Raw genomic sequence first — 26,421 nt, 5'->3', positions numbered from 1 at the left:
CGTCCTTGTCACCATTCTGCAAGCCGGCCAGCTGTCTCTCAGTGGGAGTGCGTGCTGCTGTTTCTTCCTGACGTGGGTTTGCTTGACACTGTTGTGCTCGCTCTGTTTGAAGGCAGAGTCCACTGGCCCTAATCAGAAGAACTGGAAAATCCAACACAGATCTCTGTGGTTCCGAGACGTGGGGAGCAGCCTTTTGCTGGACAATGGTCCACTGGTGCGGTCGTGTGTCTGGTTTAATTGCTCATAACTTGTCAAAGCATAGATATCCTTTTCAAGAGATAACATGAGCAGCATAAAAGCAGAATTCACACAAAGAATGCCTTGTTTCCCATAATTCAGTCCCTGAGTAAGTTGTTTACCTTCCATCAACTGATCAGCTACAGTGACATCCGTAGTAAGGGTATCATGAAACAGGCTTGCTGCCATGATGGGTGGGCTTGCTTTCCACAAAGTGAGTGACACTCTTGCTGTTTTGTTAATTATTTTTTATTTTCATTCATGACATAAATGAGTGAGTCAAGTTTAAAGAAAGAAGGGCTTAATCAATCGTATTTTAAAAGCAAAGACGGGTACTGAGACTCAGGACTGAATGTGTGGTTATGAGGGGCACACTGATATACTGGGTGAAGCAAAGGGTAGGATGTTGGTGAATAAAGAAAGTGATGAACTTGAGAAACCATCCACAAATTAATGCTTGCCACCCAGACTGATGCTGGTACATCAGGCGAGCTAATCATTCTTCGACAAAGACCAATTTTATGCCCTTGCTTTAATCTTTAATCTGGTCACCATATGTTGTTTCTGAAGGATTAGTTAATTAAAAGACCTTATTGTGAGGACAAGCTGGATTGGCAGTGGCAATATGCTGGGGAAAAAGAGAAAAAAATTTCAGAAACGTCTACAAAAATGCTTAATGATTTCTTTTATTAACAAAATTTTTGAAAACTTAAGCTGGCCTGGACAGAGAACAAAGATTTTATTCCAAATTCTTGAGCTTTTAACTCACAAGAAACAAATGCCCACGATTCTTTTAGAGAACACAATTAAGCGTCAACGGATAATAGTAATTTGACAGTGCCCATGGGGTAGAGACACTTCTAAATTAACTATATCTATGAGGTAACATTTTGGAGAAGGCAATGGCACCCCACTCCAGTACTCTTGCCTGGAAAATCCCATGGACGGAGAAGCCTGGTAGGCTGCAGACCATGGAGTCGCGAAGAGTCGGACACGACTGAGCGACTTCACTTTCACTTTTCCCTTTCATGCACTGGAGAAGGAAATGGCAACCCACTCCAGTGTTCTTGCCTGGAGAGTCCCAGGGACAGGGAAGTCTGGTGGGCCACTGTCTATGGGGTCGCACAGAGTCGGACACAACTGAAGCCACTTAGCAGCAGTATGAGGTAACATTTAAACCAGTAAGAATTCTACCTTAACATTTAAACCAGTTAGAATTCAATATTGTTTTGTTGTTATTTTTTTATACAATAGTACATATTTGTATAGAATTAATTTGTATCAGTTTCCTAAGGCTGCTATAGCAAAATACCACAACCTTGGTGGCATAAAACAAGAGAAAATTTTCTCTCCCAGTTTTGGAGGCTGTAAGTACAAACTTAAGGTGTTGACAGTCCAAGGTATTGACAGGACCATGCTTACTCTGAGTTCAGGGAATGATCTATCTCATTCCTCTCTCCCTAGCCTCTGAAGGCTTCTGGCAACTCTTCGTGGTCTTTAGTTGGTAGGTACATCACTCCAGTCTATGTCTTTGTGTAGCCTTATCTCTGTGTGTCTCTGGATCTCTATGTCTTCGCGTGGTCTCTCTCATGCATCTGTGTCCAAATTTCTTTTTTAAAAGGACACTGGTTGTTGGATTGTGTTGTGCTATACTTAGTTGCTCAGTCATGATTGATTCTTTGTGACCTCATGGCCCATATACCCCACCAGCCTCCTCTGTCCATGGGGATTCTCCAGGAAAGAATACTGGAGTGGATTCCCATGCCCTCCTCCAGGGGATCTTCCCAACCCAGGAATCGAACCCAGGTCTCCGGCATTTCAGGCAGATTCTTTGCCATCTGAGCCACCAGGGAAACCCATGAATACTGGAGTGGCTAGTCTATCCCTTCTCCAGGGAATCTTCCCAACCCGGGAATCAAACTGGTATCTCCTGCATTGCAGGCAGATTCTTTACCAGCTGAGCTATCACAGAAGCCCTGGTTGTTGGATTCAGTTCAGTTCAGTTCAGTTGCTCAGTCGTGTCTGACTCTTTGCCACCCCATGAATTGCAGCACTCCAGGCCTCCCCGTCCATCACCAACTCCCGGAGTTCGCTCAAACTCATGTCCATTGAGTCGGTGATGCCATCCAGCCATCTCATCCTCTGTTGTCCCCTTCTCCTCCTGCCCTCAATCCCTCCCAGCATCAGAGTCTTTTCCAATGAGTCAACTCTTCACATGAAATGGTCAAAGTACTGGAGTGTCAGTTTTAGCATCATTCCTTCCAAAGAAATCCCAGGGCTGATCTCCTCTAGAATGGACTGGTTGGATCTCCTTGCAGTCCAAGGGATTAGGGCCACCCTAATACATTATAACTGCATCTTAACTAACATTAGCAAAGACCTCCTTATCAAATAAGGTCACATTCTGACAGTTACCATTTCACTGTCTCCAAGTTTCCATCCATATAGTGGGAGTCATATTTCTGGTTCATGTTTGGTTTTAGGGTAGTGGATGTATTATTAACCATTCTCCAATAAGATCTATTCTTTGAGTCTTACTCCTGAGGTCTGGTAAGATGGGAAGCCAAACTTCCTGTGGAATTATTTTCATGGAATGTGAAAATTATTAAGGAATCTTTTCTCATGTAAACTCTTCAGACTTGGATTTTCTAGAACACACCTTGAGGAAAATCGATTTAAGAATTTTGTCCAGTAAAAGGGAAAAAACTACAGATGTAGGGATGTGGTCTTCATGTTTATGTCTTTCCCAATACCCCGCATTCATATGTTGAAATCCTAACCCCCAGGGTGATGGTATTAAGAGGTGGAGCTGTTGAAAGTTGCTGAGGTCATGATGGTGGAGCTCTGGTGAAAGGGATTAATGCTCTAATAAAAGAGACCGCAGAGAGTTAGCTCTTCCATTGCACTATGTGAGGACATGTGAGACATTGACAATCCGAAAACTAGGAGAGGGCTTTCACTTGAACCCAAGCATGCTGGCACCCTGACCTTGGACTTCCAGACTCCAGAACTTGGAGAAATTGATATTGTCTACAAGCTACCCAGGATATGATGTTTTGTTATAAGCAGACTAAATAGACTAAGTTCAGTTCAGTTCAGTCGCTCAGTCATGTCCAACTCTTTGCAACCCCATGAACCACAGCACTCCGGGCCTCCCTATCCTTCACCAACCCCTGGAGTCCACCCAAACCCATGTCCATTGAGTCAGTGATGCCATCCAGGCATCTCATCCTCTGTTGTCCCCTTCTCCTCCTGCCCTCAATCTTTCCCAGCATCAGGGTCTTTTCCAATGAGTCATCTCTTTGCATCAGGTGGCCGAAGTATTGGAGTTTCAGCTTCAACATCAGTCCTTCCAATGAACACCCAGGACTGATCTCCTTTAGGATGGACTGGTTGGATCTCCTTGCAGTCCAAGGGACTCTCAAGAGTCTTCTCCAACACCACAGTTCAAAAGCATCAATTTTTCTGCTCTCAGCTTTCTTTACAGTCCAACTCTCACATCCATACATGACTACTGGAAAAACCATAGCCTTGACTAGATGGATCTTTGTTGGCAAAGTAATGTCTCTGCTTTTGAACATGCTGTCTAGGTTGGTCATAACTTTCCTTTCAAGGAGTAAGTGTCTTTTAATTTCATGGCTGCAATCACCATCTGCAGTGATTTTGGAGCCCCAAAAAATGAAGTCAGCCACTGTTTCCACTGTTTCCCCATCTATTTCCTATGAAGTGATGGGACCAGGTGCCATGATCTTAGTTTTCTGAATGTTGAGCTTCAATCCAACTTTTTCACTCTCCTCTTTCACTTTCCTCAAGAGGCTCTTTAGTTCTTCTTCATATCTTCAAGTCCTAATCCTTCACACACACACACACATTGAACCAACTGAATGCTACTTTGAGCTTTTGGTTTTAGGAGACCATTTTGGAATTTCTACAAGTACTGTATAACATTTTCATGAACTTTTGAGTAAAGGCCTTTTTTTTTTTTTTGACGTTTTAAAAGATTCACAATGACTTTGGAGATGGCTGCTGTTGACAGTTATAATGGAAGAACAATCTCATGAGTGCAAGGCAGGGAATGATGGCCCTTGCCTGGAATACAACCCAAGAGGATGGGGGAGAGGAGGTTACCCTGTGGAGTGATGGCATGTAGAGCTCAGCTGACTCACTCTCTGATTAAACCAGTTAAAATTATAAGAAAGCAGCCATTAAGACTTCGGGAAATGATCCTAAGGACAAACAGTAATGAAGAATAACCTACACAACTCAGAAATTCAATGAACTTCAAGTAGAATAAATACAGAGAGATTCACAAATAGATATATCATGGTAAAAATGGTGAAAGACAAGAGAAAAAATCTTGAAAACAAGAAAAAAACCAAACTCATTACACTCAAGGGCATCTCAATAAGGTTAACATCTGACTTCCCAGCAGAAACAATAGAGGCCTGAGGTTGGGGAATAACATATTCAAAGTGCTCAAAGATAAAATGTCAACCAGACAGAGTTAGTATAGACCCCACGTTGAAGGGTATGGTCCACAACGAGATTGACCCTATGTCAGATCAACTGACTACAAGCCAGAGGGGTTGAATAATTTACCAGAACAAGCCACAGAACTCAGGACAACACCATAGTTAACCTGCAAATGAAGATAGAGGCAGTGTGGGGTCTGGGAGGATCCCAAACACAGAGCTTCAATGCCTTCTCCCCAGGGAATCAGTGTATGTCCCCCTTCGGGCACACTGATGTGTTTGCTAACCAGGAAGCTCCACCAGGCACATGTAGAGTTTTTATTAGGTTACCATTGCATTGAACATTGCCCATGAGAACTCTTGTCTCCAGCTCTTTACTCCCCTCTCTTCCCTGGAGACCAGGAGGTCAGGCTGATATCATGTGGCTCAAAGTTCCAACTCTCTAATCACAGGCTTCTTTCCAACATGACCAGTCTCCATCCTGATGCTAATCAGGGGTTCACTGTGAGTCAACTCATTGACACAAACTTAGGTGTAATCCAAGGGGCTCACAAATAACAAAGGTACTTCATCACTCAGGAAATTCCAAGGATTTTGGAAATTCCATGCCAGGAACTCTGGGCAAAGAACAGACAGATTATTACACAACAATTTGTTTATTACACAACAATCATCACTTGCCATTCCTTCTATATTAATATGTTGCTACGTTCAGTTTGTTGGTATTTTTAATTGAGAATGTTTGCATCTGTATTCAAAAGAGATATTGGTTTATAGATTTCCTTTATAGATGTCTTTGTCTTGTTTTTGGTATCAGGCTTATAGGATGAACTGGGGAGTATTCTGCTATTTTTTGAAAGAGTTTGTGAAGAATTAATATTAATTCCTCTTTCAACATTTGGTAGAATTTACCAGTGAAGTTATCTATTCTTAGAAAAAATTTTGTGAGCAGTTTTGCAATTAATAATTCAATCTATCAATTTTATTAAATCTTTTAAGACTTTCTATTTCTTCTTGAGTCAGTTTTGTCTTTATGGAAATGTGTCCATTTTATCTAAGTTGAATTATTTGTATTTTTCATTCATAATCCTTTTTTTAAATTTTTGTATTTGTAAGGTCAGTAGTAACACCTCTCTTCCATTTCTGCTTCTTTGTACCCCTGTTCTGGAGATGGTAATGAGGATACTGCCCTTTGTTTTTGGAGTGACGCTCATGGTTCATGAGCATGGCGGTGGACGGGGTGGTAGCCTCTGGTCTTCTTGGCTTGAGTTTTATGCTATGGAACCTCTGCCAAAGGAGTGAGGTGGGATGAGGGGCTCAGGCCCCAGGGTTCTTGGCTTGCTATACCTGGAGTAGAGCCATAACGGTATAAGTGAGGCTGGGTAAAGGAAAGGAGTCCATGATCTCTTGGCTACACTCACCTGGAATTTCAACAGAGGCCGGTGGGGTAGGCAAGATAGACATGCAGGCACCTGCCCGCCTGCAGAACCACTGCAGCTCTGTATGGGAAGTAGGGAGAGGCGGTTCAGTCTTCTGGGACTGCCAGAGTGAGCCTTCTATCACACTGATCTGGGGCAAAGGCTGCAAGAGTATGGGTCAGCTCTAGTGCCACAGATTCTTGACATTTAAGTAGATTTTCTTGGTTCAGTATTTCTTCCTTTGCTGTATGCAATTGGACAATTTACAGAGATGGTTATTTATAGATAATTCCACCAGTTAAGGTTGTTCACTGGAAAGAGGGTCCTCAGGACTCCTCACATGAAATTCTAGGAGTATGCCCAATCTCCAGCCTTGCTGCAATGCACTTCAAGTCTTGGCTTTGTAACTTTAGGTGGCTGTGAACAGTTCAGGGAGGGCTGACAGAAAATAGGACACAAAGACCGCATAGGAGACGTATATGTAGGGAATTAATATTGAATTGGAGAAAATGTTAAAATATGAAATAATTACCTTTGAAAAGTCAAGTTTAAAGTCGTGAAGAGCTTAGGACATGTTCATTGAGCAACAAAAAATTGGAATGCTTGCAATGGAGAGCAAGACACATAACTTAGACACAAATAATCTCTTTATAAGGTTGTTAAATAGCAGAGTGTGCTCCCCATAAAGCTTGTAGAATAGCACTTTAAAACAAACTGGATCCTCAACTTTAGATGATTGATCTGCTGCGTAAGTAAAACACAGCTTCCCTATCACCACATTCATTATGGAAGAATTTGACAGAGGTACTTTATTAACATAAATTATTAAAATAGCATCAGGTTGTACATTTTACCTACAACATTCAGTCCGAGCAAAATACAAATATTTTAAAATTTTTAATATGTGTGTGTGCTCAGTTGTGTCTGACTCTTTGAGACTCCAGGGATTGCAGCCCATCGCGCTTCTTTGTCCATGGGATTCTCCAGGCAAGAATACTCAAGTGGGTAGCCACTCCCTATTCCAGGGGATCTTCCCGACCCAGGGATCAAACCTGGGTCTCCTGCATTGCAGGCAGATTCTTTACCACTTAAGCCACCAAAGTTTTTAATAGCAAAGTGCAATTAAACCAAATGATGTTCTGGGCCAGACAGATGAGTATTTTGTTCTTCCCCCAGGAAGTTAAGGATTTCCCTGGTGGCTCAGATGGTAAAGCGTCTGCCTACAATGCAGGAGACCTGGGTTCAATCCCTGGGTCGGGAAGATCCTCTGGAGAAGGAAATGGCAACCCACTCCAGTACTCTTGCCTGGAAAATCCCACGGACAGAGGAGTGTGGTAGGCTACAGTCCATGGGGTTGCAAAGAATCAGACATGACTGAGTGACTTCACTTCACCAGGAAGTTCAACAAATAAAAACAGCTATCTTTCCTTCTTGACTTCTGGCAAGGCTGTTAGCTATGTTGCTGCCCAGACTGGAGCACAGGGTAAACAACCTCGTTAGATCCCTGGCAATGCTTGGGTTCTTAGGGCATGTCAGCTTCCGGAACATGGGTAAGCTATTGTTTTTCCCTTTCCAGGATGAGGAGATAAATCATACTTCAAATATTTATCCTCCATATCTTGCTTACTCTAGTAAGGCACTTGGTTGTGGTTTCATTTCAAATGAAATGCCAAATATATAATGATTTCAAGTTAAAAAGATATATATTATTTAATGAGATGCCTCTTTGCAAGTTAAAATCTAAAAATCTTAAAGGAAATGCATGTTCTCACGTGTTGGCAAGATTATAGAACTTGGTCTTTCTTTGGGATCTTCCCACTCTTCCAGTGGCAGTTCAGTAATTTCTTCAGTAAGAGGAAGAAGTAGCAGATACAGTGATGCTATCTGACAACTTCTCTTAGCAACACAAAGTACTCTGAACATATATTTAAATGATCATTTGCACAGTATGGTTAAAATGACTACTTATTAAAGTTGTGCTCTAGGATACTAGAATTTGTTGAGTCAAAAAGGAAAAACTGGGAACTACAGTTGGTGAAATACACAAAAATTATATGTAAACTATGAATTATATATGTAATTTCATATGTATGTTATGATTATATTCATATAGATATATAGATAGATATAGTGATCAATATATATTTATACTGAGTATTATAGCTCCCTGGTGGCTCAGATGGTAAAGAATTTGCCTGAAATGCAGGTGATCCGGGTTCTCTCCCTGGGTCAGTAAGATCCCCTGGAGAAGGAAATGGCAACCTACTTCACTATTCTTGCCTGGAGAATTCCATGGACAGAGGAGTCTGGTAGGCTATAGTAGTCCATGGGGTCACAAAGAGTCGGACACGACTGAGCAAGTAAGCCTTTCACTTTCAACGCATAGAGCTAAAAAGCTAAATTCTCTCTGAGCTAAAAGAAAGTCAACTTAAAGTGCTTTGATGAATAGCAAAATGAAGTACAATACTCATTAATGTGAAAAAAATTCTCATCCTAGTTCACTAAAACCTAATGATTTAAAAGGGCTTCCCTTGGTGGTTCAGTGGTAGAGAATCTGCCTGCAATGCAGGAAACACAGGTTCCCATCCTGTTATCGGGAAGATCCCCTGTAGAAGGAAATGGCAACCCACTTCAGTATTATTGCCTGGGAAATCCCATGGACAAAGGAGCCTGGTGGGCTAGAGTCCATGGGGTTGCAAAAGAGTCAGACATGATTTATCGACTAAACAACAGCAATAAATGATTTAAAACCTGATTTGAAGCAATCCTGTTTGTTTATTTGAAGGGTTTACCCCCCTTGGAAAATAGCTGCACTGACGCATCGTGGATATTGACAAAGTGTTGTTCACCTCATTTCGGTTTAGTTCAGTCGCTCAGTCATGTCCGACTCTTTGAGACCCCATAGACTGCAGCATGCCAGGCTTCCCTGTCCATCACCAACTCCTGGAGCCTACTCAAACTCATGTCCATTGCGTCGGTGATGCCATCCAACCATCTCGTCCTCTGTTGTTCCCTTCTCCTCCCGCCTTCAATTGTTCCCAGCATCAGGGTCTTTTCCAATGAGTCAGTTCTTTGCATCAGGTGGCCAAAGGATTGGAACTTCAGTTTCAGCATCAGTCCTTCCAATGAATATTCAGGACTGATCTCCTTTAGAATGGACTGGTTGGATCTCCTTGCAGTCCAAGGGACTCTCAAGAGTCTTTCCCAACACCATAGTTCAAAAGCATCAAATCTTTGGTGCTCAGCTTTCTTTATAGTCCAACTCTCACATCCATACATGACTACTGGAAAAACCATAGCTTTGACTAGATGGACCTTTGTTGGTAAAAGTAATGTCTCTGCTTTTTAATATGCTGTCTAGGTTGGTCATAGCTTTTCTTCCAAGGAGCAATTGTCTCTTAATTTCATGGCTGCAGTCACCACCCGCAGTGATTTTGGAGCCCCAAAATAAAGTCTCTCACTGTTTCCATTGTTTCCTCATCTATTTGCCATGAATGATGGGACCAGGTGCCATGATCTTAGTTTTCTGAATGTTGAGTATTAAGCCAACTTTTTCACTCTGTTCTTTCACTTTCATCAAGAGGCTCTTTAGTTCTTCGCTTTCTGTCATAAGGGTGGTGTCATCTGCATATCTGAGGTTATTGATATTTATCCTGGCAACCTTGATTCCAGCTTGTGCTTCATCCAGCCCGGCATTTCATATGATGTACTCTGCATATAAGTTAAATAAGCAGGGTGACAATATACTGCCTTGACGTACTCCTTTCCCTACTTGGAACCAGTCTGTTGTTCCATGTCCAGTTCTAACTGTTGCTTCCTGACCTGCATACAGATTTCTCAGGAGGCAGGTCAAGTAGTCTGGTATTCCCATCTCTTTAAGAATTTTCCACAGTTTGTTGTGATCCACCAAAGGCTTTGGTGTAGTCAATAAAGCAGAAGTAAATGTTTTTCTGGAACTCTTGTGCTTTTTTTATGATCCAGAAGATGTTGGCAATTTGATCTCTGGTTCCTCTGCCTTTTCTAAATCCATTTCTAAATCCTTTTCTAAATCCATTTGGAAGTTCTCAGTTCACATACTGTTGAAGCCTGGCTTGGAGAATTTTGAGCATTACTTGCTAGCATGTGAGATGAGTGCAATTGTGTGGTGGTTTGAGCATTCTATGGCATTGCCTTTCTTTGGGATTGGAATGAAAACTGACCTTTTCCAGTCCTGTGGCTACTGCTGAGTTTTCCAGATTTGCTGGCATATTGAGTGCAGCACTTTCACAGCATCATCTTTTAGGATTTGAAATAGCTCAACTGGAATTCCATCACCTCCACTAGCTTTGTTCGTAGTGATGCTTCCTAAGGCCTACTTGACTTCGCATTCCAGGATGCCTGGCTCTCGGTGAGTGATCACACCATCGTGGTTATTTGGGTCATAAAGATCTTTTTTGTATAGTTCTTCTGTGTATTCTTGCCTCCTCTTCTTAATATCTTCTGCTTCTGTTAGGTCCATACCATTTCTGTCCTTTATTGTGCCCATCTTTGCATGAAATGTTCCCTTGGTATCTCTAATGTTCTTGAAGAGATCTCTAGTCTTTCGAATTCTATTGTTTTCCTCTATTTCTTCACATTGATCACTGAGGAAGGCTTTCTTATCTCTCCTTGCTGTTCTTTGGAACTCTGCATTCAGATGCTTATATCTTTCCTTTTCTCCTTTGCCTTTACCTTTCACCTACTGAAAGACAAATTTCAGATTGCAGGAGCTTGGAAATACATTTGCCTGTCATTTCCGTATCCAAGTTCCTTGATTTTATCTGCTCCTAAACAGCTGACTAGATAAGAATTGAACACAAAACATCATCAGTGTCTTGATGTATCCCATGTATTGTGAAAAAAATAATCACAAAATAAAGAGCAATATATTTTTTGGAAAGAGGTTAAGATCAAGGTCACAAATCTGTAAAACAGCACAATTACTGTATATTGGATAGCCCGTGACTTTCTGTAAACCTTCATTTTAATGGATTTTAAAAATACTCTAAGGTTTTATGTACATAAAGGATACTTAAAATATTTATTGTGGCATATTCATAAAGCAAAAGGGAAGTTATACAAAATTATTTATACTAATAACATTGCATTGGGTTATCTATAAGTATTTTAAGTAATTTTCTGAGTTCTATTAAAAATCTGTGTATCTTTAAATGTACTAGTATTTGAGTTGGTTTGTAGTGTGTGTATTTCATTCTAAAAAATGTTTTAAAGTCCTAAGGCATAAATAATGGATTGTTATTATTTTGAAGTAAAAGTTAACAGAATTTTCCATATGTATTCCAAATCACAGACTCTTAGAGTGATTCAGAACTTGAGGTCATCTGGTTTCATTTACCACCCATTGTGATAAATACTGGATCCAACTATCTTACAACCTCTATCTGAAGACATTCATGGGCAGAGAACTCAGTGCTCTTGGCACATGAATGACTCCGTGTTAGAGCATGGACTAGTTGTTAGTCACTGGGCTAAGTTCTTTTCTAATGTTATCATAAAATAATTCTGTGAGGTATTAATACTCAGTTTGACAGATGAAGAAGCAATGTCAGAGGTGAAGTTACTTGCTCAAGGCCATTCTGTCATTTAGTTATAGTGTCAGGTCAGTTGACACAAATTCAGTGTTTTAGACATGCCACTATGCTGTTGACAAACGCACTCTCACTCTACGTGGTTTCTCTTCACATGTCCTAAGATAACCATCACAGGCTTTCCTGACCCCTACGCCTCCAACGAAGAGTTTCCTATTCAGCACTGTTTTGCATATTATTAATACTTGTCAATGTCCTTCTGGTTACCTTTACCAGGATGCCAATTGTGGGAGATAGGATGAGATTTTGGGAGACAGAAGTAATCTTTTTCCCACTTTCGTTTGCCCTCAAAGCTATAAATATTAATTTGCAAAAGATCAAACAATAGAAAAATATTTCAGGTCAGTAAATACTAGTCCTTACCTATCCCCTGTATTTAACTCTATATTTTGTTGCTGTTGTTAAATCGCTCAGTTGTGTCCAACTCTTTGTGACCCCATGGACTGCAGTATGCCAGGCTTCCCTGTCCTTCACCATCTCCCAGAGTTTGCTCAAACTTATGTGTATTGATTTGGTGATACCATCCAACCATCTCATCCTCTGTCATCCCCTTCTCCTCCTGCCTTCAATCTTTCCCAACATCAGGGTCTTAACTCTGTATAGTTATTAGGAAATTATTGTTTCCCTTCTGTTATCTATTTCTTGTTTCTCTCTATATTCAAGGCAGCCCTTGCTTTGAGCAGTTCTGGTGTGCACAGTTTCAGGGATTACAGTTTAAATAACACCAGTTGCCCAGCAACACAACTTTCAGCTTCAGCTATCATGGTATGTTAACTGTGAGTAGTTTACCTATGAACAGATGCATCCCATGACCAGCGATTCATAATGCCACCTTCAAAGCCCGTTAGTGACCGGTCACTGTTCATGTTTTTAGTTCGTACACAGACAGCAAATCACGTAGTTGTGCTGCCCTCTTGGTTTCCAGTCACAGAGCCATGCGACATTTTACAAAAGTGGAAAATCAAAAGAGGGAATTGGCCTTAAATATGTACAGCAAAGGAATGAAAAGTGAAAACAGTGGAAGTGAAATTTGAATGGAATGTAAATACAGTCTCAGAGAAAATAGCCGCCCAGAAGAATGTTTGATGGACTCTAGGTACACAACCAGAGAAACTTCGTGAGGGTGAGCTTAACATAAGTGAGGAAAGTGAATGTAATGAAAAGAATTCCCTGTCTCAGAGGAAGTCACTCTGGCCAAAAAAAAAAAAAAAAAAACACACCGCGTTAAAGGAACTCTTAGAGATAACACCGCACTGAAAGCGCAAAGATTAAAATGCTGGTAGCTGATCCAAACTTAGAAAGGAGCGTGACGATTTGCCAGGGCAGAGAAAGGACACCTACTCTGTCTCATAAATTTGTGATGAGAAGAAAGCAAACACTGTTCAAATAATCTTGGTAAGTTTTCTTCATGAAGAAATAAAAACTTTTACTCTCAATATTTGTAAAGTTTTAAATTACAGTGTGCTAAATAAAAAATAAATTAGCTTCATTTAAAAATTTTCCCCATATATTTATAATCAACATGAACATTTTTAATATTTTAATTAACAAATAGTTTTAAAGATCATGGACAAAAAATACTTTCTTTCATTGATTATCAAGATTGCTTTGTAGTTTCAGCTTGCATGCATGGTCTTTTTTATAATCTTGCATTGCTGTACATAGCAATGACCCTTTGTGTAATTTGTGTGTGTGTAAACAAATGTGTACTTCTATAGAGCTAGTTGTTTATGTTTAAGTAGAACTAGTACCCTTTGCGGAGAAGGCAATGGCACCCCACTCCAGTACTCTCGCCTGGAGAATCCCATGGACAGAGGAGCCTGGAAGGCTGAGGGTTGGACACGACTGAGCGACTTCACTTTCACCTTTCACTTTCCTGCATTGGAGAAGGAAATGGCAACCCACTCCACTGCTCTTGCCTGGAGAATCCCAGGGATGGGGGAGCCTGGTGGGCTGCCATCTATTGGGTCACACAGAGTCGGACACGACTGAAGTGACTTAGCAGCAGCAGCAGCAGTACCTTTTGACCCTTCACCCATTTTGCCTGTTCCTCACCTCCCAACCACCCATCCGTTCTCTACATCTATGAGCTCAGTTTTTTGATTTGTGTTTTGTTTGTTCTTAGATTCAGATGAAAGTGAGATCATATAGTATTTGTCTGCCTGACTTAATTTTGCTTATTATAATGCCCTCAAGGTCCATTCAAGTTGGTGCAAATGGCAAGATCTCCTTTTTTATGGCTAAATAATATTCTACTGTATATATTCATATATACACACATATATACATATACTATGCACACATACATGTATCCCATTTTCTTAATCTACTCATCCATAAATGGACACAGGTTTTTTTTTCCCCTCATGTCTTGGCTCTTGTAAATAATGCTGCAATGAACATGAGGGTGTATGTATCTTTTCAAGTTAGTGTTTTCAATTTCTTCAGATAAATACCCAGAAATGGAATTACTAAGTCATATGATAGGTCTATTTTTAGTTTTTTTAGGAACTTCCATGCTGTTTTCCAGGGCTTCCCAGGTGGCTCAGCTGGTAAAGAATCTGTCTGAAATGCAGGAGACACCAGTTTGATTCCTGGGTCTGGAAGTTCTCCTGGAGAAGGGATAGGCTACCCACTCCAGTATTCTTGGCTTCCCTGGTGGCTCAGACAGTAAAGAATCCACCTGCAATTCAGGAGACGTGGGTTTGATCCCAGGTTTGGGAAGATCCTCTGGAGGAGGACAGGGCAACCCACTCCAGTATTCTTGTCTGGAGAATCCCCATGGACAGAGGAGCCTGGTGGGCTACAGTCCATGGGGTCACAAAGAGTTGGACATGACTGAGCAACTAAGTACATAATGTTTTCCATGATTCCATGATGGCTGCACCAGTTTACATTCTCACCGACAGTACATACACAAGGGTTCCCTTTTTCAACATTGTCACCGACACTGTTTTTTGTTTTTGTCTTTTTGGTAATATGTGTAGTTAAAAAAACATAATAGGATATTTACATTACCACATTCTGTTGATGGACATTCAGGTTGTTGTAAGTTTTTCACTATTAGGGTTGCTGACATTCTTTTGTCCACATAGGCAAGTACTCTAATGAATGAATTTCTGTAAGTGCAACTACTGGGTCAAGACATTTATGCATTTAAAACTTTGATAGACATTGCCAAATAGCCCTTGAAAGAGATGTATAATTTATATTCCTTTGCTGCTGCTGCTGCTGCTGCTAAGTCGCTTTAGTCGTGTCCGACTCTGTGCGAAAAGCCATTATAAAAGTGCCCATTTCCATGTGACCTTACCAAGTCTTCTTAAATCTTGCCAATTTCATGGGCAAAAAAGTCAAATCTACCAGCAAATCTTAATGGGTTTACCTCCATGTATCAGTTCTATCCAGTTCTCCCATACTAACCCAATTCATAATTAACTTTTCAAAAAAGTTTTAAAATGTTTATTGGAGTATAGTTGCTTTAGTTTCTATTGCACAGCAAAGTTAATCAGCTATGCGTATACATATATCCCCTCTTTTTTGGATTTCCTTCCCATTTAGGTCACCACAGAGCACTGAGTTACCCGTGCTCTACAGCAGGTTCTCATTAGCTGTCTAATTTATACATAGTAGTGTATATACATCAATCCCAAGCTCCCAATTCATTCCATTCCCGCTTTCCCCACTTTGTATCTGTATGTTTGTTCTCAATGTCTGCATCTCTATTTCTGCTTTGTTAATGATTGTCTATACCGATCTGTTCAGATTCCACATATATCTGTTAATATACAATATTTGTTTTTCTCTGACTTACTTTACTCTGTATGAGTCTCTAGGTCCACCCACATCTCTACAAATGACCCAATTTCATTCCTTTTTATGTTTAATATTACTATTTCACTGTATATATGTTGTTGATTAGTTGCTAAGTCGCTTGATTTTTGCAACCCAATGGACTGTAGCCCACCAGGCTCCTCTGTCCATGGAATTTCCCAGGCAAGAATACTGGAGTGGGTTGCCATTTTCCTCTCCAGGGGATCTTCCCCACTCAGGGATAGAACCCACATCTCTTGTGTTGCAGGCAGATTCTTTGCCGCTGAGCTGCTGGGGAAGCCCTTGCTTTTATGCACCACATCTTCTTCATCCATTCCTCTGTTGATGGACATCTAGGTCGTTTCCATGTCCTGACTATTGGAAATAGTGCTGCAATGAACACTGGGGTGCATGTCTTTTCAAGTTATGGTTTTCTCTTGGGTACATGTCCAGTAGTGGGATTGCTGGATCACATGGTAGTTCTATTTTTAGTTTTGAAAGGGACCTTCAGACCATTTTCCATCATGACTGTATCAATTTACATTCCCACCAACAGTGCAAGAGGGTTCCCTTTTCTCCACACCCTCTCCAACATCTAATATTTGTAAGAATTTTGATGATGGTCATTCTGACAGGTGTGAGGGGATACCTCATTGTAATTTTGATTTGCATTTCTCTAAGTGATAGTGAACATCTTCTCATGCGTCTCTTGGCCATCTGTACATCTTTTTCCGAGAAATGTCTATTTGGACCTTCCACCCTTTTTTATTGGGTTGTTTTTGTGATATTGAGCTGCATGTTTGTCATGTTTTGGAAACTCATCTTTTTCATTTGCAAATATCTCCTCCCATTCTGAGGATTGTCTTTTTGCCTTGTTTATGGTTTCCTTTCCTTTCCTTTGCTGTTTATGGTTTCCTTTGCTTAAAAACAAAAGTTTTTAAGTTTAATTAGGTCCTTTTTATTTTATTCTCATTACTCTAGGAGAAAGATCAAAGAAAGCTCTTGCTGCAATTTATGTCCAAGAGTATTGTATGCTTTCCTTTAAGAATTTTATAGTGTCTGGCCTTACACATAGGTCTTTAATCTATTTTGAATTTATTTTTATGTATGGTGTTAGGGAGTGTTCTAATTTCATTCTTTTACACGTAGCTGTCCAGTTTTTCCAGTACTACTTATTGAAGGAGGCAGTCTTTGCTCCACTGTATGTTCGGGCCTACTTTGTCATAGATTAGGTGATCACAGGTGTGTGGATTTATCTCTGGGCTTTCTCTTCTGTTCCACTGATCTGTATTTTTGTTTTTGTGCCAGGACCATATTGTCTGGCATAATTAACTCTTTATTGCTTGGACTAATAGCATTCTAACTGCTTCTTCTCTCGGCCCCATTTCTCATAAGCCCCATTTCTCATAAGTTTTTCACATAGCAGGCACAGAGATCTTTAAAAACAAACTAGATCACTGGACTCCCTGTTAAAAATTCCTTAATGGCTTCTAGCTTATTGAAACGCTAGCGGATGCACATCACTCAGTTTTGGCTGCTGCCTACCGTCTTGACGTTGTCCCCATCCTCCTGACCCCCATCGAGTGCAGCAAGTTTGTACCAGCCTCACTGCCTTCTCTTTTTTAATGGAATGAAATACACACAGTTGTATTATCCATAACCCCTGGTTTTAACCCCTCTCCCTAAAACTCCTAAATCACTTAACACAAAAGCTAGGATCATATGACTCACGTCTACTGGTCACCCTCATCTTGCCTCCCTGCCTCCTCCCACCCAAACTAAGCACCATTTTTAATCTGGATGATAGGATTCCAAGCAGTAAAATGATCTCATGGTATACTTAGAACAGAAAGCATAAAAAAGAGAAACATAGCTTTAGAGGGAAAATATTTAATCTATTTCATGAAAAAAATGTACAAAGCTTTAGAAAAGAGGCATTAGGTTTCAGTGTACAGTATAAACACATTCTGGTTTTCTATAATCACATGTATTATACACTTCTTTTGAGTTGGTAATGAAGGCCACTGTGCTCTCATTCCAAACCATCTTAACACATGTACTTAAAAAGTCACTGAAAACAGACCTGAAATAAATGTAGAAATACAGTGTTGTACAAAAATATATTACTCTATCTACACGAAATGCTTACAAATGCAGACCAAGTCAATTCTTTTAGAACTCAACAAAGTCTAATACATGATCCTGTAAACTGGATTTCAATTGCATTTTTTATCTTCGAAGAAAAAATAGATATAATCAAACTCTTGGAATGACAGAGATGAAGTCAGCACAGCAGACCAACTCTATTCTCAAAGATAAAACCACAACTTTATGCACACACAAGAGGGGAAGAGTCTGAGTTTTTAAAACTTGACAAATTTATGAAATGTTACAATTTGAAAGTGATTGTGTGTATATATATGTATGTATATGTGTATGTATGTGATATATATGTATCACAGCACACTTTGATTACTCCGTAATCCACATGTAAAGTAATGACAGCAATTAAAGCATTTCTAAACTGGTTCTCAATGCATCCTAACAGTGAAAACGTCAAACTTTTACAAAATATTAACCTATGTATAACATAATTAGAAACATATACCTCCAAGTAGAGTAAAATTGATTTTAAAGTCATGTAGCACAATGTTCTCCTTCTTCAGAAACTGACATATTAAGAATTTTAGAAAAAAAAATTTACCACAACAAAACCAATCTACTATATCTGTCATTTGTGGAACCATCTAGTTCCTCATGGAAACTTCTACAGACGCTACTGTTTTCAAAGAGAGGGAAGCCTAAGGTGTGGAGAGGATGTGGTTGTGTATTCCTACAGGTAACTTTGGGTGATGAACATCAGAGGCACACAGAGAAAGTACATTCCAACTCCACACACACACTGGTTAGCATCTGAACATGTAATGAACACAACAGGTAGCCCATTCTGCACATGCTCACAGAACGAACACATTTCTGGTGGGACTAAGAATAGTGATGACAAAAACCTAAAAATAGAAGATAGTTCCTAGACTGAGCCCTTCTTCATTTTCAGAAATTAATGTGTCTATTTTCACCCTTCACTACCATAATTTATCAACTGTTTTGCCCTATATACCTTAACACGTATTTATGAGCATAGCACACTAGATATTCAAAAATACTATTTAAACTGGTTCTAGTCAAATTTGAGGATTGCTTTTTTTTCCCCTCTCACTATTATGAGGCCTCATTTCAAACATAAATATGTAACCCAGTATACTAAAAGCAAAAGGCAATAAATTCTGCTGTCCCTTTAACTCATAAAAAAAATCTGACAATTTTGCTTAATTCCGTATTATTGAAAAACACCAGGTCTGAAAGCTGCTCCTTTAAGGGGAAGGCATCCGCACCATGCCCTGACATGTTCCAAAATGCCTGCGAGTATGTGGTTGCCCAGTGCTTCACCATGCTTGTTCAGGGCTTTTCAGGATATGGTTGGTACAGGCCAGGAGGTAGATTTGGAAGTACTTACAATTCTTTCCTTTTGGTCACGGGGCTTTCAACAGAATAAAATGTCCTTTGGTCCACTTGAGAGCGACACGCCAGTGTGGAAAAGGGACATCCCAAACAAGGAATAACTATAGCTAGGCTAAGAGTCCACAGGTATCTAGGGTTCCACTTTCCAACTCCAACTTTTGACAAAAACTAAACCAAATCAGCACACTCAGAAACAAAGGGGATGCAGTCAGAGAAGCCGACCACGCTGCCTCCTGTTCTGCTTTTCCCAGGCTGTGGTCAGACTGGCAGCCCTGGCCCAAAGCAGCTAGGCTGACCCACAGTCTAATAATACATGAAAGGGCCAAGCTGTGCAGGGCAGGGAATACACACAGGAGGTTAGTCCCGCCTCTAGCTCTTAAGGCCATGCCTTCTATCATCCTACTGCTAGGAAAAGAGGGGGTGGAGACACACTTTTAAATAGTCAGGACAAAACCATGATTTATGGTTACTGTGAATTCATTTAAATAAACTATGTGCCACTAGAAGAGGAAAAAGGAGGAAATCTTGGTGATTAACAGTTAATTCTACTTGTAAAGTGTAACACTCCCATCTCTTAAAGTTGATGTACATTTCCTGATAGATTTCTGATTTGGAATTTTATAACAATATTAACAAATTCTAATAATATTTAAATTAGCAGATGATAAATGAAAACCGTTTACATTCTTGTATCTGGATGCTCATGAATCATAATCACCGGTAGGCAGCATTCTACGTCATATCTTTTAATAGAACCGAAAGCTGGAATAATAGGGTGATCTGGTGAAAACTTTACTAGAAAAGAACTGCATAGATCTTGAGTCTTGGGGGGCAGGGTGGGATGAGGTCTATATAATGCAGTAGTTATGAATCAAGTAGGCAGATGATTCTGTGTGTTAACAGAAGGGCTGAGTATTATGTTTCTATAGCTCACTTTGGTTATTAAAACAGTTATTTTCTTAAATATGAACAAGCTTTCAAAAGTTTGAGACAGTCCTGTACTAAGAATCCAGTTATACTTGTGACAAGGTCTTATAATTACCTTCTGAAGACCAATTAAAATAACATTGTTGGAACTAATACTGAATGGCTAGTTAATTCTTTAATACATCCATCTGCCAAGAAAAACTCTTGATAATATCTGAATTTAAGAAAGAATGGTACATAAAATCTTCTGGGAGAAACAATTATACAGACTGTTCCAAACCCTGAAGGATAACTATGTATAATGAAAAGTCCAAAAAGCTGATACTAATTCAATGGATTTACTTTAAACTTCAAAACAATCACTACTAGGACTTTTGAAGTTCTTTGGGTTGATTAGTTACTATATATAACTATGGAAGATTTATGCTTAAAAAACAAACAAACACTTTTAAAGGCAGGCATAAAAGCATGGTAGTTGAGTAGATGCACCCAGGTTTGGCCAGCCTTAAATGTCTGATCTCAATTACGCTGGTCTAACTGCTTACCACTTCTTTGTGTCTCAGTTTCCTCATCAGAGAAATAAGGAAAACTAGAACCTCTCTAATAAGGTGGCTGTGAGGATTAAATTAGTTGATACACAGAAAGCACTTAGAAAAGTGCCAGGCACATAGTTAGCACTGAATAGATTTAGCTATTATTCTTATAACTTTATTCAAATACTGCAAAGGCTTAAGAAAGCATTCACAAAAATAAATACTCTTAATCCCAGTTTGTTTGCACTCTACGTCTAGGAGTGGAGCTAGAAATTAGTAGGAGATCTGTGTTCAAATAAAAGATCCATCACCCACTAGTCACTCAATCATTCAACAAAACTGGCTGAGCAACTGCCTGCACTGGGCACCCCTCCAGCATCAGGCATTATTCGGGGAGTGCTGAACTTGAGACATGAAGCCAACATTCTAAAGCTGCTTCCTTAGCTGTAAAATGGACATAAGATCTACCTATCTGATTCGTGAGGCGAAATGCATGAAGGCACTTGGAAGGCTTGGGAAAGCACCATCAGTGGACATTCCAGGAACATGGTTTAGGGTATGTCTGGACTCTCTTAAAGTAAGTTCATCAGTCATCATTACAGATCTTAAAAAAGTTCTTAAAACTGTAGGTTGTTTCTTTATAACATCGTTTATAAAACAGTAATATATTTATTATAAAACTATTTCTCTTCTTGAATCCCAGCACTGCAGAGAGTATTAACATACCACACAGTTGGTAGAGGAATAGTTTCCTTTAGAAACTGCAGTTGCGAAGAAAGTGTGAAGCCATGTGTTTTATGGTCATAAATTATTATCATTATTATTACTAGACCAATAACTGGCAGTTCCATTATCTACTAATTGCTATACAAATACGGTTTCACTGAGCCCTTACAGCAACCCCATAAGGCAGGTATAGTGACCCCATTTTACAGGGCAGAATCCAAGTGACTGCAAAGCCTGTGTTCATAAACACTATACTACATCACACAATAAAATCACTAGCAGCAAAAGCCACAATTATTTTTGTCTCCACCAAATCACAAACTGAAGAGAACTGGTAGATCAAAGAGCTCTAAACTGAGTTCTGACCTTACGTGATAAAAGTGACTTCAGAAAAAGTTAGTATATAACTAGTGCTTACTGTTCAGTTCATTTTAAGTCTTTAAAAGCATATTCCCGTTTTTTTTTTAATAACCCATTGCTCAATTAAAAAAAAAAACAGAAAAAGTAGAAAATATTCACAATTCCACCATTCATAGTCCACCACATGACACAGTCCCTCTGCATATATTTTCATGCAATTCATGAGTTAAGAAATTTAGTTTTTGATGACTGTTCTTATGTCAAATATAATGGTTAGACTGTTTCTAATTGGCAGATATAAACTAATACTAAATGTTGGGCAAGTAGAAAATTACTATATTACAGAGATATGTATTGTTAATGTCTTCCCAAATTTTCCAACTATGAAAAAGCAAGCAGAGAGCAACTTATCTCAGTAGTACTATCTCCAGAGTATACTGGCCATGCGAGAAATTTAGTTGATCTTTGTATCTGTGTAAGTATATAGACACGTACATTCATCTACATATACTAAGCTTTTGGGGGGCTGTGTTAAGATTTATAGCTTTCTGCAGGCCTGATAATACTATAGGTAAATATATTATTACAATAGTTTAGGAGAAAGTTGCTTAGTCATTGAACTTTGCCAAAGTTACACTTATGGGTGATTAAACTGTAAAGTTTTCCCTTGTAGACAGGTTAAATATTTGCTTGAGCATTTCCAAGATAACCAAAATTCTTTTCAGAGATAAGATATCAATCCTGACTATAAATTCAGAAAAGAAAGTTTTACCATTTGTGAAGTGATACAAAGAATGGTAGAAAAAAACAGTGACAGAGAAGCAGAATAATTTGGGGCAAAGATTCCAGGTATTGCATCTAAGTGTATGTAATGCCACATCACTGGCATTTTGATTATGGTGACTAACACTAAAATCGTTTTTCAAACTATCACTGAACATAACTTTTGCTTTTCTTCATGCCATACATTTAAAAACAGAGTCAGGAATCACAAAAGTTTTTAAAAATGAACTTTCTAGTGCTTTCTCTTGTAAGAGGTTTATTATGTTAGTCATAAATTCTAAGAACCTATTTATATTGCTTAGCATGATTTACAAAAAAAATCATGTAATCTGTATACATAATATTTTGAATGTGAAAAACAATGTAGATTACTGGCTGGGTAAGAATAAGAATATTCAATAGAACTGTAGTTAAAAATCAAGAAGAGCATAAGCTTAATACTAACAGAAAACTCTCTATACAGACAAAATGAACATTAATATATTCTAGAAATGTTTTTGGATTTTAATGTACACGAAAATATATACTGTGTGTAAGTTCATGCATAATACTGCAAAAATAATTATCAAGCATTCCTGAATTAGCAAGTTAAAAGTGTATATATTTTCTTCAGAGAGTGAAACTGTTTATGTCCTTAAATAGAAAAAATTAAGCCAAACTATTTTCATTCTGTCCAGCTGGAAATGAGAAGTATAATAATAAAATGAGATTTTAAAAATGACTATGGCCTATTTTCCATAAAAGAGAATGTCAGTATTATATATTCTTTTATTACAGAATATTTTTTTTAATGGAGAGAAAAGGTTTATGAGGTACTTATATATAATTTTAAACAGAATTTCTTTTAACTTTACATTTATTCTTCTCTTTAAAAATAGCTTTAGGAGGCTACAAATTAAATAGTCATGATCTATGCATTCCATTACTTCATATTTAGGTAATCTGAAATAGTATGTTCAAAACTATATTTCAAAAGAATATAAAGATATGGGCAGAGGATTATGCTTAAAATATTACAATTCAAACAGCACTGGTTTTGAAGCAACAAGGCGTATTATGCTATATTGTCTATAAATATTTACTGAATAAGTATGATTCACCTGTTGTTTTTAAAATCTTGTAAGCTGATTAAACCACAAACATGTGGAATCAGTTTTGGTAAAAACAAGCAGAGTCTTTTAAAATAGTTATAAAGAGAAAGCATCACGGAAAAAAAAAAAAAACCTTTCCAATATCTTCTGGTGACTATTTCTTTTAAGGTTAGAAAAAATACACCAAAAACAGAATCATCAAGTCACTGTATGTTTCAGCCTTAATATTTTAAAGTAATATATTAAGATATACTATACATAATGAAAGCATAAAAGTGCTTCATATTGAAATTTTCACCTTGAAGGCTTAACAGCTATTTTTTAAAAAATCACAATAATGATAATTTAAATTCTCAATATGGGAACCAAAAAAACCCCAAACCTAGCAAATCTGCATTTAATGCTTCAACTGAAATGTAAATTTCTAATACAACATATACACCCATTTGCATCGGACTTAGCTGTAACAATTAATTCTTTACCATTAAGTGGTGTCACATGCAGTTATGTGTTCTGAAGTCCCTTTCTCTTTGAAAGTCCTAATATTTCTAAGGAGTCATTCATTACTAAGACTGTTCATTCATTACTAAAACTGTTCATTCAGAAAAACGTTAAAAGGAGTCTGTATATGTCCTTAGAGACTCTAACTTTCAGAAATATAGAAATATATTTTCTGTAAATAGAAATATACAGAATATTTAACATACCATTAATAATGGTGTGCTAAAATTGCAAATAATTTATAACCATAAATATATCTCAAATGAGAAAATCACAGAAGAGAACAAGGAACATTTTTACCACCTAGGTGCTCTTTAAACCACTACTGTGATGAAGACATTTTTTTTCTTGATCTAAAACAGACCTTACACCTTGAATGGCAGGTGTCCTTATACCAACACGTGGACTGGATCTTAAGCTCTGTTTAAAGTTACAGTGAAATTTACACATTCAGATGTGCTGCTTCATAAAAGGTAAAAAAGTTAGTTAAAACATTTGGTATCATTATTGTTATCAGTAGTCACTGAAAATTATCTCATGATAATATTCTTTCCTGTAACATGGACTTAAGTCTTGTGCCAAGTAACAGCACAGATTACAGAATCATGGTTCAAATCATGGTCAGTGACTTTGCTGGTACACAGCCAGAATGAAGGAATTTGTCTATAATAAATAACTAAATAAGGAGCATACTTTATTTTAATATCAGGTGCTAGAACTGAACAATGGGTTTCTGGGTACCCGGAGGCCGAAATACAGTTTCTTTTCATAAATTACAGTGATGGTGGGGAGCAAGAAGAGGTGGCACTGGGTTGCTAGCCAGCTTGCTAAAATATATACTTGAGTTCTACTGGAGGTATGCAGTCTTGCTGTGTATCAGTTATTTGTAAAGGCTGACTGAACAAAATTCCCTTCATCATACAGGCACTACTGTCTGCACTACAGTAATAGAGAAATACGCTGATAGACAGAATGGCCTCAAGTGATAAACAGTCTCCAGGAATCTGCAGTGAGATTGTTGGTTGATTGGAAATGCTTTCTATCTCTCCAGATGGTATCTGTCCTTGAAGAAGCCATTCATTGCCTAGAAAATAAAGACATAAATTATGAAGACTGCATAAGAAATTGAGTAGGAAATCAGACAAACTTTACAAACACTAGATTTACTCAACTAACAATATTTACTGCTGCTGCTAAGTTGCTTCAGTCGTGTCCGACTTTGTGTGACCCCATAGACGGCAGCCCACCAGGCTCCCCCGTCCCTGGGATTCTCCAGGCAAGAACACTGGAGTGGGTTGCCACTTCCTTCTCCAATGCATGAAAGTGAAGTCATTCAGTCGTGTCCGACTCTTCGTGACCCCATGGACTGCAGCCCACCAGGCTCCTCCGTCCATGGGATTTTCCAGGCAAGAGTACTGGAGTGGGGTTCCACTGCCTTCTCGAACGATATTTACTGAAAGCCTCTAAATGCCAGGCATTGTGCTCTGTGTGAGGGACACAAGATATAAGTCCCTAATCTAGCCATCTTGATATCAAATTAAAATTCTTTCTTTGAACACTGCAAACATAAATTAAATTAATTTTCATTGAAATCAAGATGAATATTACAAGTATGGTTATAGATTTAAAATGTAAAATTAAAATGAAAATGTAGAAATGAAACCTATTAATAAGTCCTAGAAATAAACATAAGACACTTCAGAAAATAGTTAATTTTTACCAGATAAAAGTATCTAGAAATATAATATGCAAACTACAAAACAAACTAGGGAAAACAAACGTATGTACAACTCTGCAGTGACTTTCCATTAAAGACAGTGATGAATTATTGACTATCCAAAGGAAATAAAAAAAATTGATTTGTTTTTTCAGAAACAAGTAACACTGCATACATTATTCCAATGGACTCAGTGTAAAAGACAAATCTTTGTTTACTTCATTTTAATACATAAGACTCCTCTGAGACTTAAATATATAGATCATCTATACAACAAACATCTAAAAATCACTAAAAATCTGTCTTCTAGTATTAAAGTTTTTAAAACGTCTTCATTCACCCAATGCCTTCTCTCCAAAGGAATGTGTGTGTCACCCTGAGGAAGCACATACCTAGGCTGACAGCGTTAGAAGCGCTTAGCTATTAAGAGCCAGTGTTTGGGAAATGCAGGGCATGCTTTCCTGCCATCTGAAATAGAATACACTGAACAAAATCTAATGACTTACCAACAACTAAGGGCTATCTGTACAAAAACTGGACCATCTACTGAGCAGTGATGAAATTCTATGTCTGTTTTTAGCTTCTCTTTCTTTTTTGACCTCAGGATGAGTCAACAGACCACAGCACCTGTCTCTACCTGTCCTCTCCTTTAGTTTATTGCTTCTAATATTCTGTTGATTGAAAATTTAAATTTGAGAAA

General features: G+C 38.5%; 1 protein-coding gene across 1 annotated transcript in view; it reads right to left on the bottom strand.

The window, feature by feature from the left end:
- Window positions 1-17,438: 17,438 nt before the first annotated feature.
- Window positions 17,439-26,421, bottom strand: part of NHLRC2 (NHL repeat containing 2) — a 62,382-nt gene continuing 53,399 nt past the window's right edge. The window contains exon 11 of the mRNA XM_006043981.4: window positions 17,439-25,088. Coding sequence (XP_006044043.3) covers window positions 24,832-25,088 — 257 coding nt within the window. The 3' untranslated portion in view covers window positions 17,439-24,831. The remainder of the gene's footprint in view (window positions 25,089-26,421) is intronic.

Source organism: Bubalus bubalis, chromosome 23 (assembly GCF_019923935.1).
Source record: "Bubalus bubalis isolate 160015118507 breed Murrah chromosome 23, NDDB_SH_1, whole genome shotgun sequence".
Lineage (NCBI taxonomy): Eukaryota > Metazoa > Chordata > Mammalia > Artiodactyla > Bovidae > Bubalus > Bubalus bubalis.
Note: the sequence above shows the minus strand (reverse complement) of the source record. Positions and strands in the feature narration are given on the sequence as shown.